The sequence below is a fragment of the Dermochelys coriacea genome, chromosome 2 (genome assembly GCF_009764565.3).
Source record: "Dermochelys coriacea isolate rDerCor1 chromosome 2, rDerCor1.pri.v4, whole genome shotgun sequence".
Classification (NCBI taxonomy): Eukaryota; Metazoa; Chordata; order Testudines; family Dermochelyidae; genus Dermochelys; species Dermochelys coriacea.
In genome coordinates, this window is record NC_050069.1 from 258,546,835 (window position 1) to 258,564,655 (window position 17,821).

Genomic DNA, 17,821 nt, shown 5'->3' on the forward strand with positions numbered 1-17,821 from the left:
AAGACTATAGACTTAAATTACAGCAAAGGCAGTATAGGCTGGACATTAGGAAAAACTTCCTAACTGTCAGAGTGGTTAAGCACTGGAATAAATTGCCGAGGGAGGCTGTGGAATCTCCGTCATTGCCGATTTTTAAGTGCAGGTCAGACAGACCCCTGTCAGGGATGGTCTAGGTAATGCTTGGTCCTGCCTTGAGTGCAGGGGACTGGACTAGAAGACCTCTTGAGGTCTCTTGCAGTCCTATGATTCTATGATCAAACACAGCAACACTTACTTCATAGGTTTCAGAGTAGCAGCCGTGTTAGTCTGTATTCGCAAAAACAGAGCTCTGTTTTTTCCACCAAATGCATCCGATGAAGTGAGCTGTAGCTCACGAAAGCTTATGCTCTAATAAATTTGTTAGTCTCTAAGGTGCCACAAGTACTCCTTTTCTACTTACTTCATATTCTCCATAGACAGTTCAGATAGTTGACCATCCCTCATATCAATTTTTCTCTGTGGTCAATAGACCACAAGGATATTACATCTGATTTGTAATATACAGAGAGTACGGCTTACTATATACACCTTACTTGCCATATACAGGGAATAGTATGTGGAATGCCACTTCTGCAACATTTTTTCCTTCCTTTCCCCTTATCTTGTGAAAGTCTCTCCCACTGATGTTGGGCTGCCAGCTGGCTGGGACGGGAAGAAAGAAGCCTCAGAATCCATCTAAAGGCACCGGACCCCCTTGCCTACAGACATTACTGTTATTGGATCTTCCAAGACCTGAGACTGATCCCTGCTTCTTCCACAGGAGGAACTGTGGCAAATTCCCTATGCAGGGTTTCCACATAGGTGATGATTTGGGATAATGCTTAACAGAATAGAGGAAAGCAGTAGATATGTTAGTCACAAATCTGCCTCAGCTACATCTGTGCAGCTCCCATGGAATTCAATAGGGGTTGCACACAGTTTAATTTGAGGGAAGATTTGGACCAGTTATCCAGGATTCAAATTCTAATTACCACATAAAATACAATGTATATCAAACAACAGAAAAGACATTTAAAATGCATTTACACCCACTGTAAATCACAAGTAGTAATTGTTTCCCCACTATATTACTATCTTTTCCTTTCAAATCTACTACTAGGTGTCAATAACTCACATTAATACTCATATATAATGATCTAACAGTCTGTCTACTGAATTGAGTCTATATTTGAATGTGTTTGCTTCTCAATTCTTTCATGCATGCAAAATTAGGATCTTTGCGACACAAGCCTTTACTCTTTTTCTCTTACATTCTGAGTCTGAGATAAAGTGATACGGATACACAAAAATGAAAATTTATCTAGTTTTGAATCTGATTGTGGAAACACCTATTCTTATTCTCCACCAGAGCACAGCATTTTCATTTTCTTCTAAGCTACTAATATTGCATTTCTCAGTTTCTTTTATGTTGGTCTACAAAGGCAGCATGAAAAAGTGATTTTACATATTTGCAATAGATAATTGTGAAGGCCATGAGAAGAACCAAATCCTGAGCTACTCTAAATCAGTGTAGTATGGCCTTCACACCTAGTCTCAGCTCATGTGAGTTATAGCAATGTAATCTGAATGTGCTGAGTGCATGGATTGCATTAGTTAGGTCAACATACGAGAAGCAGGGGGCAAAGTTTGAATTTGGGAAGTAAGCTGAATCCTCAGAGGCTTTTTCTGTCACTAGTGTGTACAATATCATACTGTGAGTGAAGGCAAAATTTATTTCATTATTAATTATGATTATTAATTAGTGAATTAAGTGCTAGCGAAAAGGTCAGGACTGATAGCCCCATAGACCAATGTACTCTATCAACAGAATTATATATATATATATATATGTAATCGTTAATTGCAGCATAAATTTTCTCACAGTGCCCAACAAATATGTCTCACGCTTGGAAAGCAATTGCTATCAGGGGGTGGCAACAGAGGGGATTGTCCAGTTTTCATTAAAGATTAGTCTAAACCAAAGCCAATCTATGGCAAATTTTGAGGAAAGGGTTCCAAATGTGCTGGTGGTGCTTTGTTTTCTGAATTTATACAGTTATCCTTTAGAAACTGGAGTGAGGCAACCAATTTATATCATGGGCCTCTGAACACTCAATAAATTGTAATAACTTTTAGTTCATAGAAACCTACATTGAATTTGTGACAAGGATTGAAAAAACTGTCAGGTACAAAATTTCTTTCTATTAGCTGTTTCTCTCCAAATTCATTATTAATGGCTTAATACCCCCAGGGAATTTGGAGGCAGTCCAGTGTTGTTGCTGGAGGCTCCAGGACTAAGCTCCACCCTTCACCCCAGGCCATCAGAAGAGTTCTTCCACAGCTGTGGAAACACTCCAGGAATTGATTATTATCATTAAGATAACTTTATATAATGTATGAAATTAGCCTGAACACAATATACGCCTAAGTCTCCCTTCAGAGAAAGACTTCAATTTATATTCTGGTAATTTAACAGAATTTGGGTTGAATTTGGAGAAAAGCTGCTAACAGAAAGAAAATTATGAGGTAAGAAATTTCTCATTCTGTTGTACAGCTTCTCTCCTCATTCATTGCTAATGGGAAGTAGCAAGCAGTGAATCCCAGAAGTAGGGGGAAAGGATAAAGCAGAGTTTAATTATTATAGTAGAATAATAGACAGGAAAAAAATGGTTATTAACCTGTTCTGTAACAGTTGCTCTTCAGATGTAGCAATGACATGTCCGGACAAAGAATTTTCTCTTTGCTCTGGGATATCAAGTTGGGAAGTAGAGGAAGGGTGATTGGTGAATGTATTGTGTTACAGCATGGCCAGAGGGCAGCAGGAGGGTGATCCTATTGGGATCCAGGAAGTGGGCGGGATCCCAGCCTAAGAGGGGGATCCACAGGACCTGGAAGCCAAAAAAAATACGAGGGACAACTAATGAAATAACAGGGACTGGAGTGCGAGAACGAAGGGAAACCGGACGGGGACAGCGAGGAGAGAACCCTGGACAGCACCCACTGCTCCTCGAAGGCATCAAGGGAGTCAGTGGACGCCACCCAGAGGAACTCTGCCCAGATACGTGAATGGACAGAGGATCAGAAATGGACCCCACAGTCACAGGAAACTCCATCGGCCAATCTCCTCACCCTGGTTTTATAGATGGCCACTTTAGCCAGGGCCAGGAGGAGGTTAGGGTTTGTGGGGCCACGGATAGGGAGTGCAAATATAAGGAGGTGAGGAGAAAAGTACAACCAAAAATGTAACAAAATATCTGTGAGGAGCCGGAATAGGGGCTGCAACCTGGCGCACCCCAAGTAAATGTGTGCCAGGGTTTCCCTCACGCCGCAAAAGGGGCAGATGTCTGGGATAGGGGTGAACCATGCCAAGTACATGTCCATGCTCATGGCCCCACGAAGGAGCCACCAACTGATATCCGTGGTGGGCCTTGGGACCAAAGTGGAGTATAGGCTGGCCCACCGGGGCTCCTCACCCTCTAGAGGTGGCAGGAGGTCCCACCACTTTGTGTTGGGGTGGGACGCGAGGCTGAGGACGCGAAGGGTGTGGAGCACGAGTGTGTATAGTTGTTTCATTGGCTCGGTCTGGAAGGAGACTGGCTGCAGATCGTGCAGCCGGCTCATGGTGAAGGGACGGGGGGGTCGGTTGGGTCCACAGGGTAAGGGCCCAATAAAAAGGTCCAGAGGGCCTGGGGTGGAGGGTGGGTGGGGGCGTGCCCTCGTGGAGGACCCGGTCAAGGTAAACCCGAGCAGCGAGCGGCAAAGCGTTCCTCACCTCCTGAAGTATGCACCGGGGAGTACAAGGCCTGGAGAGCCCCATGCGCTGAGCAAGCGTCAGGGATCCAGCCAGTCTCCCCGGTCGTAGTCCAGGAGGTCTCCAACTCTTGTGACTTCTGCCAGGACAAACCTCTGGCGCACCGAGGGGGACTCCGCCACCTGCACATGGAGCTGGGGATTGTGTAGCAGGGGCTCTGCGAGGAGATCTTCCCCCTCGGTGGCCGCCACGGGCTGATCACTGAGAACTGTTTCCAGGACCGGAGGAGGTCCTGGTAGAAGACCGGCAGCTGGGAAAGGTCTCGCGGAAGACCTCCCGGATGGAGATAAAGGAGCTGCCGGTCGTATCTGAGCCCTCGGAAGCGGCGCAGGAAGGCGTGTGCCAGTATGCTCCATGCTGGACTACCTGCACCATACAGGAGCCTCTGCAGGGCCTGGAGGCGGAAGACATGGACCTGAGTGTGGAAACACTTCAGGCCCTGCCCTCCCTCCTCCAGGGGTAGATGGAGATCCCCCGCAGAGACCCAGTGCAGTCCTGACCAGAAGAACTCCAGAATCGATGTGCAGAGGTTGGCCAGACAACCTGGGGCTGAGACCAGGGTGTTGAGCTGTTACCAGAGCATGGACAGGACTAGTTGATTAAGCATCAGCGCTCTCCCTCGAAGGGAGAGGCACCGGAGTAGTCCTGTCCATTTCTGGAGCCGCTCTGTCACCCGCCCTCTAAATCGTGCCAGTTCTCCGGCAGAGATGGATGTGTAGCAGAAAGGTAAACGCCAAGATAGAGTAGCAGACCCGCGCTCACCAGATGGCCTGAAGCACGGGTGGGAGGGAGCTCACCTGCCACCCGTCCCCGACCACCAGGCCAGAGCTCTTGACCCAGTTGACCCGGGTGGAGGCGGCGGCTGAATAGGTGGCCGGCAAGCCTCCACCTGCACCAAATCGCCCGGATCCTGGACCACGAGGAGCACATCATCGGTGTACGCTGACAGGACAAGCCACAGCTCCAGCTCCCACAACACCAACCCCGTCAACCTCCTACAGAAGAGACAGAGGAAGGGCTCGATCGCCAGAGCATATAGCTGGCCTGAGGGGGGGCACCCCTCCCGTACTCCTCGCCCAAAGCTGACCAGTTTGGTCAGGGTCTAGTTGAGCCTGACCAGACACTCTGCGGAGGCGTACAGCACCCAGAGAAAACCCACAAACTGCGATCCGAAGCCAAACGCTCGCAGAGTGCTCAGGAGATACCCATGGTCCACCCTGTCGAACACCTTCTCCTGATCCAAGGACAATAGGGCGAAAGACAGACCGTCCCTACACCCGAGTTCCAAGAGGTCTTGGACCAGATACAGGTTGTCAAAGATGGTGCGGCCCAGGACGGTGTAGGTCTGGTCTGGGTGGGCCACATTTGCCAGCACAGACCCTAGCTGCAGCGAGATGGCTTTCACTACAACTTTGTAGTTCATGCTGAGGAACGAGACGGGACGCCAATTTCATAAAACGCAGAGGTCCCCCTTCTTTGGCAATAAGGCGAGCACGGCTCGCCTGCACGAAAGAGGGAGGACCCCGCTCTGTAAAGATTCAACTCAGACAGTGACTAGGTCTGGGCCAAGGATGTCCCAGAACACGCAGTAGAACTCCACGGTCAGCCTGTCCATGCCCAGAGATTTATTGGTGGGCATGTGGCAGAGGGCTTCCGAGAACTCAGCCAGAGTAAGAGGCAACTCTAGCCGGTCTTGGTTGCCCGCACTGACTATAAGGAGTTAGTCCCAGAGCACTCTGCAAGCGTTAGGATTGGTTGAATCCGGGGAGAAAAGGCTTTCATAGAAGGCCCTGGCCCTCCTGCACATCTCCACCAGATCTGTGAGGGGGGTGCTGTCCTCTGCCAGAAGGCAGGTGACATGCTTCTTGGCCCCGCTCCTTTTCTCCAGGGCATAGAATGAGGGAGACAGATGCTTGATTGAACAAAGGCGCCCCGGGCCCGATGGTCTTCGAGGGCCCGGAGCTCCTCCCGCTTCTCCCGGCATGGATCCTCGGGCTGGCAGCCAGATGCCTCTCCAGCTCTAAGACCTCCCATTCCAATTGCTCTATCACTGCATTCCTCCATCGGCTGGCGCCCCGGGTGTACTCATGGCAGAAGAGCCGGGTGTGCACCTTCCCCAGGTCCCACCACTGCCATGCCGAGGGAAAGGCATGCCGCTGCCCTCACCAGGCCAGCCAGAACTCCCAGAAGGACACCACAAAGCCCACATCCTCCAACAAGGTGTTGTTGAAATGGCAATAGGCTGGCCCCGGCTTCTCCATGCAGAGAGAGGTCGTCACGGTGGCTAAATGATGATCAGAGAACGGGGCTGGCTGGATGCTGGAGGAGGGGGCCCTGAAAGGTGGAAATGTGATAAATAGATGTGGTCCAACTGAGAGTGGCAAGACCAATGGGCTTCCACCCGGACAAAGGTGAACGTTGAGATGTCGTCCAGGTGGTGGTCACACCAGATGTCCACCAGGGAGTGGTGTTCGACTATCTCCAGGAGGACATCCACAGCGGCCGGGCACTGCTCAGTCCTTGAGCGGTCCCACTCCTCAAGGGTGGTGTTAAAGTCCCCACCCAGGACCAGGCACTCGTGAGGATCCAAGATGCCGAGGAAGGCGGACACCTGCTGATAGAAACACAGCCACTCCAGACCCGATGTTGGGGCATAGACGTTAATGAGGTTGATCATGAGCCCCTCCGTATGGACCCGGAGGTGCAGCAGGAGGCCTGGCATAGCCTCAGTGACCTCCAGCACCTTGGGCCGTAGGTCGGGGGAGAACAGGGTCGCCACTCCAGCTGTACGAACTGTGAGATGGCTAAAGTAGACCCTGTCCCCCTATTCCAGCCGCCAGTTGTCTTTGGAGGCCGAATCCGTATGGGTCTCCTTCAGGAAAACCACAGAGTACACCCCCTGTCCCAAAGGAAGGAGAGCATCTGGGACCTGCGGAGACCCATCCTACTGCCCCGGGTGTTCAACGTTGCGATGATGATAGATGCCATGAGGAGGGCGGGGGGGGGATCCTCGCCAGCAGGGATGCTTGCGGCCCCCATTGGGCCACGCAGTAAACCATGACCTATCCTATAGGTGAGCAAGGAGTCACAGAAGCCACAGACCCGCCGGTAGGCTGCGGCGGCCTGCTTGCCAGGCCTTTTACCTTCCCCGATAAGGGCCCTTGTAGGCTGGAGAATTTGATGAAAATCCACCCATCGCTGGAGAGCAAGCTGTAGAGGGGAGATATGTAAGCCCCAGGATGATGAGAGCCTTATTCCCTGTAGAGGGAAGAGAGGTTGCTGTAGATTAAATAGAGCACCTGAAGCCAATTAGAGCACCTGAAGCCAGTCATCTGATAACCCCCCCCCCACTTCAATCGGTCAGTTGGAGGAGCAGAAGCAGAGTGGGTTGATGTTGGAGCAGAGAGCTGTTTGAAGGAGAGCAGTTTGGAGGAGTTGAAGCAGAGTGGTTTGGTGTTGGAGCAGAGAGCAGTTTGAAGGAGAACCATTTGGAGGGAAGCAGAGGAGAGTTTGGAGAAGTGCTGTGGTGGGCCAGAAGACCAAGACCCTAGGTAAAGGGAAACTTGGCTTGGGCAGAGCAGAGGGACTCCACAGACACAAGAGATTGGGAGAAACCTGGCCCAAGCAAAGAGAGGGCAGGAAGCCCCACAAGCTGAAGGGCCAGAGAGGGAAGTAGGCCAGGGGAAAGAATCACTCGTTCAAGTGTTTGATGCTATCCCTAGGGCCCCTGGGCTGGAACCCAGAGTAGAGGGTGGGCCTGGATCCCTCCCTCTCCACTCCCCTTCTCTGTGATACTAATGGTACAGGTGATACCGCAGATCAGGGGGAGAAACGGTGCCCTGCACCCCCTCCCACAAAAAGAGAAAGTGTGGGACCCATCAGAGTAGTGCCGGATATTTGCCACAGTATGGACAATCTGAACAGTTCCAGAAACCAGTACTGTCCTGGCCATGCTGGTGCAATGAGAATCATGTAAGCTGAGTCTTGCTTGAGCTTCATTAAAGGTGTTGGAATCAGTGGAATTTTCATTAAACTTCATTAAAGTTCTTGGAGTCTGTGGAGGGTAGGCAAAATGAAGGCCTACAGATCATTAGATAATGAACATGTCAGCTATAGAGCCTGGACTGATCCCTGCTTTTGTGCAATACCTCTGACACTTTTTGTAGCAAGCAGATCCACATGAGGCTGACCTCAATTCTGGAATTCATAAGAGCCACAGATCTCTTCAGAGACCAGTCATGGTCTGATGAAAACTGCTTAGCTGGTCTGTATGATCATTCAAAAGACCTGGTAGATGAACTGTTTTCAGGGACACCTGATATTGTATACACCATTCCCAAAGTAGATGCACTTCTTGACATAAGAGTTCTGACCTTGTTTCCCTTGTCTGTTTATGTTTCTTTGACAGGGTAATAAGGAATGAATTACCAATGAATGAGGAGAGAAGCTGTACAATAGAATGAGAAATTTCTTACCTCATAACTTTCTTTCTGTTAGCAGCTTCTCCCTAAATTCAACCCAAATTCTGTTAAATAACCAGAATATAAATTGAAATGATAGGAGGGAAGCAGTAGATGTTGTATATATTGACTTGAGTAAGGCTTTTGATACAGCCTCACATGACCTTCTCATAAACAAACTAGGGAAATACAACCTAGATGGAGCTATTATAAGGTGGGTGCATAACTGGCTGGAAAACCATTCCCAGAGAGTAGTTATCAGTAGTTCACAGTCAAGCTGGAAGGGCATATTGAGTGAGGTGCCGCAGGAATCAGTTCTGGGTCTAGTTCTGTTCAATATCTTCATCAGTTATTTAGATAATGGCATAGAGAGTACACTGCTAAAGTTTGTGGACAATGCCAAGTTGGGAGGGGTTGCAAGAGTTTTGGAGGATAGGATTAAAATTCAAAATGATCTGGACAACCAGGAGAAATGGAGTGAAGAAAATAGGATAGAATTCAATAAGGATAAATGCAAAGTACTCCACTTAGGAAGGAACAATCAGTTGCACACATACAAAATAGGAAATGACGGCTTAGGAAGGAGTACTGCAGAAAGTAATCTAGGGGTCACAGTAGGTCATAAGCCAAATATGAGTCAACTATGTAATACTGTTGCAAAAAAGGCAAATATGTGGGATGTATTAGTAGGAGTGTTGTAAGCAAGACACAAAAAATATTTCTTCTACTATACGCCATGCTGATTAGGCCTCTACTTGAGTATTGTATCCAATTTTGGTGGCCACATTTCAGGAAAGTTGTGGACAAATTGGAGAAAGTCCAGAGAAGAGCAACAAAAATGACTGAAGGTCTAGAAAACATGACCTACGAGGGAAGATTGAAAACACTGGGTTTGTTTAATCTGGAGAAGAGAAGATTGAGGGGGCACATAATAATAGTTTTCAAGTATATAAAAGGTTTTTACAAGGAGGGAGAAAGATAGTTCTCCTTGAACTCTGAGGATAGGACAAGAGGCAATAAGCTTAAATTGCAGCAAGGGTGGTTTAGGTTGGACATTAGGAAAAACTTCCTGTCAGGTTGGTTAAGCACTGGAACAAATTGCCCAGGAAGGCTGTGGAATCTCCACCATTGGAGATTTTTAATAGCAGGTTAGACAAACACCTGTCAGGGATGGTCTAGATAATACTTAGTCATGCTATGAATGCAGGGGATCTCTCGAGATCCCATCCAGTCCTATGATTCTATGATTCTATTTTATGATTCTACGTAAAATATGGTGGTGGTATTGTTGATGATGACTTGAACAACCTTGTCCTGGTCAGATAAAGAAAAGAAAAGAAAAGAAAAGAAAAGAAAAGAAAAGAAAAGAAAAGAAAAGAAAAGAAAAGAAAAGAAAAGAAAAGAAAAGAAAAGCCAGATGAATTGCTCACACTTCCAACATGTTTATATGTAGAAGAGACTCTTTCTGAGACCATAATGCTTGAGTCTGATGATGTAGGAAGTTCACATCTCAACCCAGTTTGGAGGCATCCATTATCCTCATTAAAGTTGGTTGAAGAGATACAAACGGAAGGCCCTTGCAAACCTCAGAAGGGTTTAACCACTAACGACGGGACATCAGAACTCAATGGGGAACTTTGAGTATCATATCTATGCTTTGTGTAAAGATCCACAAGTCTATAAGGAAAGCTTATTCACCCTGTGCAGCAACTGTAGTTCTTCAAGATGTGTGTTCCTATGGGTTCTCCACTTCAGGTGTGCAAGAGTCCCATGCACCTTCAACTGGAGATTTTCATTAGCAGTTTCCATTCAACCTATTCTTATGCCCTTCACATCTTTGTGGCCCATGCTGAGGCTATATAGAGCTGCATAGGTGAACCACCCTGTGTTCCTTCTCTACCACGAAGTCCCACCAAGAAAACTCCAAAGCAGAGGGTAAGGAGGGCAGATAGTTGGACACCCAATAGGGATGCACTTCTTGAAGAAGTACAGTTACTGCACAGGAAGGGTTCCTTCTTCTTTGAGTAATGTCCCTATGTACACTCCACTTCAGGTGATTTCCGAGCAGTATCCCCAGGAAGAGGCAGCTTTGGAACAAAGTCTAGTACAGATGAAAGAATTGGGCTGCCCATTGCCACATCAGATCTAGAGACATGATATAGTGTTTGGAGAAAGTATGTACTGAAGATCATGTAGTGGTCTTGCAAATTTCTAATACTGGAACGTTCTTAAGTAAGCCATAGATGTTGATTTTGACCTGGTAGTGTGGACCAGAATCCAAGCAGGAGACTAGGCATTGGCAACCTCATAGCAAGCGATGATATATCCTAAAATCCACCTTGATAGTATTTGGGTAGAAACAGTGAAAACCTTAGTTCTGTCTTCAGTGGAGACAAATAGTCTAGGACAGTGACTCTCAACTTTTCCAGACTATTGTACCCCTTTCAGGAGTCTGATTTGTCTTGTGTACCTCCAAGTTTCACCTCACTTAAAAACTACTTGCTTACAAACTCAGACATAAAATACAAAAGTGTCACAGCACACTATTACTGAAAAATTGCTTACGTTCTAATTTTTACCATATAATTATAAAATAAATCAATTGGAATCTAAATATTATACTTACATTTCAGTGTATAGTACATAGAGCAGTACAAACAAGTCATTATCTGTATAAAATTTTAGTTTGTACTGACTTTGCTAGTGCTTTTTTTATGTAGCCTGTTGTAAAACTTGGCAAATATCTAGATGAATAGATCTCAGGAAGACATCCGAGTATCCCAGGGGTACTTGCACCCTTGGTTAAGAACTACTCATCTAGGAGACTTCTGAAATTGTTTGATCCTATCAAGACAGAAAGACAGTGCTCTTCTGACATCTAAGGTATGGAAAGAAGCTTCCTGACCTGAGTTATGTGGTTTTGGGGGAAAATGGTAAATGTATGGTCTAGGTCATATTAAACTCAGATAAGAACATAAGAATCGCCATACTGGGTCAGACCAAAGGTCCATCTAGCCCAATATCCTGTCTTCTGACATGGCTAATGCCAAGTGCTTCAGAGGGAATGAACAGAACAGGAAATCATCAAATGATCCATCCCCTGTCGTTCATTCCCAGATGGTACTTTAGGAAGGAATTTGGAATGTGGACATAGGGAAACTTTATCCTTGAAGAATACTGTAAAGACAGCATCTGCCATTAAGGCCCTGATTTCCTTAATTCTTCATGCCAATGCAATGGCTATTAAAAAGGCCATCTTCATGGATAGGTATAGTAATGAGCAAGTCACCATAAGTTAAAAAGGAGGCCCTGTGAGACCCCTGAGAACTAGATTAAGATGGAGCAGACCAGACTGGAGCAGGGACTTTTACTTCAGGGATGAGGTTCCCCAGTCCTTTAATGAACCTTACAGTTGTGGGGTGAGAGAATACTGAGAACCCTTCCACTAGAGAATGGAAGACTGATATTGCAGCTAGATGAATCTTAATAGAATTACTTGTTAAGCCTGTTTTCTTTCTTCAGTTGTAGCAGGCAATCCAGGATAAGTGAAAGTGAGGAAGATTCCGGTGCAATTTGCTGTATTCACACCAACAGCTAAATCTATTCCACTTTTGAAGTACTATGGGTAGGTGCTTTCCTGCTGTACCTCTACTGAACAGGTAGACTCTATGCCCATGAACCACTGAGGAACTATGCCCTGAGGTGGAGAATCTTTAGGTTGAGATGAAGCACTTATCCCACATCTTGAGAGAGAAGATGAGGGAAACATGGAATATTGATCATCAGACAAAGAAACAATCAAGCCAGGTAAGGATATCATGCTTGTCTCAGTCAATTAGGGATTATTATGATTACCTCCTTGTCCTGACAGATCTTTTTCATCACTTTTAGAATGAGAGGGGTTGGGGGAAATGTGTAACACAAGCCCTTTGTCCAAGGAAGAAGAAAGTCATCTCCCAAAGACTTAAGGCCTAGGCCCTCCATTGAGCCGAACAGACAACACTTCCTGTTTGTGGCTGAGACAAAGAGATCCACCTCCAGATGTCCCCACATTCAAAATATGTCATCTAGGATCCAAGGGTGCAGCTCCCATTCATAGTCCTGGGAGAAGTGTCTGTTGAGAACATCAGCTATGGAGTTTTGTATTCCAGGAATGCACATTGCCAAAATGTGAATACGATAGGCTATGCACCAATTCTATAACTTTATTGCTTCAACACACAGAGAGGGGATCTCATGTCACCCTGTCAGTTGATATAAAACATGCAGGCTACTTTGTCAAGATCTTGATTGACTTCCCTCTGATCAGAGGAAGAAAGAGGAGACAGACATTTCTGACTGCCCTTAGTTCCAACAGATGGTTGTGGAGACTGGTCTCCTGAGGAGATCATCTGCCCTGGACTGTATGAACACTGAGATGTTTCCCTCCCACATTTGAGTAGTGATGCATCTGTCATTATGGTGACCATCAGCACTGACTGAAGAAAGGCAATGCCAACCCCAACATTGTGGTGCTCCTTCCACCAGTCTAGGGCATTTTTCATCTGGCATGGAACACAAACTTGTTTGGCTAAGCTGTGTCTGTGTGGTAAATACACTGTCCTGAGCCACCCCTTGAAAACACCAAAGGTGTAATCTTGCACGATCTGTGATGAAAGTGCAAGCCACCATGTAATCCAGGGAGCTGCAAACAGAACCTCACTGAGGACTGAAAGCTCACTTGAATAGTCCTAACGAGGTTTGTTAAGATTATGGGAAGATAGGCCCAGGCAGTCAGCGAATCCAAAGATGCCCCAACTAAGTGTATTTTCTGAATAAGGGTCAACACAGACTTCCTGACATTGGGCTGGAAGCCTAACCTCAGGAACAGTGAGAGAGCCCTCTGGGAGATCAACAGCACTTCCCTGTAAGACTGACCCTTGAACAGCCGGTTGTTGACGTATGGCAATACCACAATTGCCTCTCGACCAAAAGGTAATATATGATATTGGAAGTGATCCTGACCTATCACAAAATGCAAGTATTGTCTGTGAGCAAGGTGTATGGAAATATGTGTCTTGTAAGTCAAGGGCTGAAAATCAATTCCCTCAGTCTATTGCTGCCAGAGTCACCATCCTGAATTTTTAGCACTTCACAAATTTGTTTAGGAGTCTTAGATCTAAAATCAGTCTCCACCGGCCATTTTCCTTTGGTAAGAGGAAGTAACTTGAGTAGAAACCCTTCCCCTGTGTAGAGCTGGGACAGGCTCTGTTACTCCTAAGCAAAGGAACTAGTTTATTTCCAGTCTTAGTATGAGCTCATGAGAAGGGTTCCTGAATAGTGGGGATTTGACAATCTCCAAAACTCATTTTTCTGTGATAATTCACTCCCATTTGTGTCAGAATGGGGAGATGGGAAAACTGTTGTAACTGGCAGGCTAAAGAATGGGGAGGCTTCAAACCCTTAACTGTCCCTTCAAAACTGATACTTTGATGATGAAGCTGGTTGTGTACTTGAACCAGATGGGTTTGTGTTTCTTTTCCACTGGAACCTATGCTTCTTTCTCCGTGGTTTGATGGGTCTCTGGTTCCTGGAGAAATGTATCAGAGGAAACCTACTGCTGTATCATAGGAGATGTATGAGGTTGTTCATCAGGGTGACACTCTCTGACTGCTCAGGTGATGGTGACCTTTGCCTTGAATTAGATGAAGTTGGGGTCCTATAGCTCTAATGAAGAATCCAAGGGTACCAATACAGCTACATCTTTGTCCATTAGGAAACTGCATAGTTGCCCAAGGAGAAGGAAACCAGAAGCAAGGCAAGGTTCATAATAATTACAAGAAGACTGCTGCAGTCTGGTTTGAGAATGAACCTCTGATGAGAAATAGGCAGGTGAGGAAGAAGAAGATCCTTCCAAACTTGCCTCAGAAGCTGATAAAAATAATACACATTCTTCTGAATAAGGATTTTGAAGAGTCTTCATTAAGTGAGTTTCAGACCCTAAAGTTAGAAGTTCAATAGATGGTATTTATGATTCATCCATATACAGTACCAATAGTAGATTTTCAGCATAAGCCACTGGAGGTGATTTTGAATGATCAGATACAACTAAATCTGATGGTATGGTGAATGAAGGACCTGAAATAACTGGTACCAAAGCTGGAGATGTATCAGTACATGCAGTATTACAGAGAAAAGAGACCTGGAGGCAGCATCCTTGACCTTAAATGGCACCTGGACCCTTGGTACTGAATACATGCACCTGATGGAGAACGTACAGTAGATGGTACCATAACATTCAGAGGTGGTACTGAAGCCTCAAAACGATCAGAAGATTTTCTCTTTAACAGTCCTGAGCTCTTAGTAGTATGATTCAGGGCTTCTAAGGGCACTTTTCTATGCCTTGAAGTCCTTTTTGAAGCTTGAGGTGATCTTGCCTTCTTTTTCCTTGAAGGACCAGGAGAATGAAATCTGTGGCTCTTTTCAGCCAAAGATCTTCTAACAACCACAATAGCACAGCCAAAGATTTTCTAACAACCACAGAAGCACTTCTTGTTGAGGGAATACTGGAAATAAACTGGTCCGAATGACCAGGATCGGAATCAGGTCTCATGGATCTGCCCAGGAGATATATCCCGAGTTTAATCTCCCAGATCATTTGAAACCACTGGCCAAAAGAACAGCAGATTGCACATTTACTAGGAATATGACACTTATCTAGATAGCAAAGACACCTTTCATGTGGCTGGTATAGCAACAATATATGAATGGCATGTTTTGAAACTGGAAGATTTAGGAACCAACATAACTGCTTATCATCCAGTACCAATACCTAACTAAATGTTAAAACTAACACTGAAATAGTAACAAAAGACCTACTCTAAAGCAATTGACAAAAAAACTATTTACAAAAGACTGAACTACCCAAGTTTAAAACATAGACAAGTGCGCTTAAATTTGCCAGTATGACTTAAAAGTTATAAAATGCTCTATTGACAAACTCTCCTAATGTGCAACTGATATTTTAATGATCAGCACATGAGGAGCAACAATGTAGGCAAAAGAAAGGTCCCAGATTGTAGTAGAGTTCTTGCTAAAAGTACAAAGAAAAGTGAGAGAATCTAGTGAAAAATTGCCAAAAGGGATGAGTTTAAAACTTTTATTATTCTCTCTATATCAACTCATTTTTCATCAATCCACCACAAAAAAAGTCAAACTGTGCTCATAGTTTATATTCCATGTTTCATTTGGTGCCATTTCAATGAGACTTTTACAAAATAGGTAGTTAAAGCTTCTGTTAAAACCGAACTCTTAAATGTAACCTTAACTATGGTGCTGTGCAACATAATGAAAACAAAACCATATAAAATATTGTCACTTTACATCCTTAATATTCACACTAGATGGTTGCTTTATTTACTCTTACCCTCATCCCTTCAAACCGTGACAATGCTCTTAATGGTCTCAAAGCTCGGAGAGTTCTAAGAGATTTCATGGCTCCCATTTCAGAATATCCAAGTGCGTTAGCTATGAGAGTTACTAAAGAGACCTGAATGAAGACACAAAGTAAAAGTCCAAAATATTAGTGCAATCCTACCACGTGTTCCTCCTCCTCTTCTTCTTTTTTAACTCTTGCTTAAAAAATCTTACCAGTGGAAGTGTGAATAAACAGCCTGTATAGCACAAGTAGAAATGCATCTTAAATGAACACTGACAATTAAAAAGTAATGGGTGAAATCTTGGTCCTATTGAAGTTAATAGTAAAATACCCATTCTCTTTAGTGGTGCCAAGATTTCACCCAATACATTTTAACAAAACAAACATACTTACCTGAGTTATTAATGCTACCTGAGATTATTAAAGATGGAGGAATTTTGAGTCCAACATTTTAACAGACTAATGATTTTCATTGCCCAAATTCAGACAACTTGAAGAGTCCTGATTTTCTGATGATGGGTGCTCAGCACTTTCTAAAAATCAGGTCCCCTCCAAAAAAGAAGAGTGAACATTTTGTTGCTGTATCCGGTTCACAGAATTGTTCAAATGCAATACTTACATCTACAATTAGGAAATCAAGCCAACACCAGGCATTGGTGAAATACTTCCTGAAGCCATAAGCCAGCCATTTCAGAAACATTTCGAAGACGAAGATATAAGTGAAGACTTTATCAAGAAATTCCAACATGGTTTTAATATTTTCTCTTTTTTGAAGATGAATATCTTCAAATGCCTGGAATAATAAAGACTAAATATAACCCCACTCTACAGAGTTTCAGTGGAATATTTTAATGTGCTGAGATGAGAGCTGTATGCACTTTTCATTATGAAACCACATGAAACTTGGACACTCATCCTGCAAACAGTTACACATCAGCTTAACTTTACACATGTGAATAGTCCCAATGAAGGTGATCATTACAGATGGCTCAAAATACAGAATTTGTTTTCGATGATTTCAAAAAAGTTTTATTGTTTCACAGAATGGAATCCAGAAAAAGTTTCATTTGAAAAAATGCCAAAATGCTTTGCTAAGACATTTTTTGATCCAGAACAGCAAATGTCCTACTGTTCATGTTTATTCAGATTTTCACTGCATCATTCAGGGATGGAGGTGGGGAGGGCAAGTGGAGGAGAGAAGGGATCCACTCAGCATTCCCAAAGTTGCTGCCAACCTCTGTCATACTGGAGTACTTCATTGTGGTGGCACGGCAACTGGATGTGGCTCCCTATCACCACTGTGACAGTGACTCCTTAGAAGCGAGAGAGGAAGTTGGGGACCACCTTTGTGGTCCCAGCTGAGATGGCAGCACCCAGAGTTGCTGCTCTTCCCAACATCGGGCCAGCAACCTAGTACCCACTCTCTTGCAAGTGAAGCTTACACCACCTTAACCAGCTCCTACTTTGGAGGAGTGGGACCAGACATAGTATGCCTGTGAGCTGTACTCAGAAGAAACAGCAGTTGCAGGCTGAGGTTGTGGTGCTTGGGGCCTCGGAACATGCTCTTGCAGCAGAGGAGCTAGCAATGGAGGCCTGAGAACACCACCATGCTCAGCTGGAGCAGCAGAGGGAGGAGTTCTTTTGAGGGCAGGTTGAGGCCACAGCCCTGATTCTGGGCACAATGTTGTAAAAAATTTTGGGTTCCCTAAAATTAACTTTTTTGGAGAAAACAAGCCTGTCTTCCCACAGTGGCCAATGTCAGGTGACCGAGAGGGAATGAACAGAACAGGTAATCATCAAGTGATTCATCCCATGTTTGTATTTTTTTCATACAATGCTCAATCAACCTGTGGAACTCCTTGCCAGAGGATGTTGTGAAGGCCAAGACTATAACAGGGTTCAAAAAAGAACTAGATAAGTTCATGGAGGGGATAGGTCCATCAATAGCTATTAGCCAGGATGGACAGGGATAGTGTCCCTCACCTCCGTTTGCCAGAAGTTGGGAATGGGCAACAGGGGATGAATCACTTGATGCTTGCCTGTTCTGTTCATTCCCTCTGGGGCACCTGGCATTGGCCACTGTCAGAAGACAGGATACTGGGCTAGATGGACCTT

General features: G+C 45.1%; 1 protein-coding gene across 1 annotated transcript in view; it reads right to left on the reverse strand.

Annotated features, from left to right (window-relative positions):
- LOC119850936 (sodium channel protein type 5 subunit alpha-like) overlaps positions 1-17,821 on the reverse strand; it is a 95,838-nt gene that overhangs the window by 16,210 nt on the left and 61,807 nt on the right. The window contains exons 21-22 of the mRNA XM_043509708.1: positions 16,326-16,499; positions 15,695-15,817 (exon numbers count right to left, since the gene is read on the reverse strand). Of these exons, the coding sequence (XP_043365643.1) occupies positions 15,695-15,817; positions 16,326-16,499 (297 nt within the window). The remainder of the gene's footprint in view (positions 1-15,694; positions 15,818-16,325; positions 16,500-17,821) is intronic.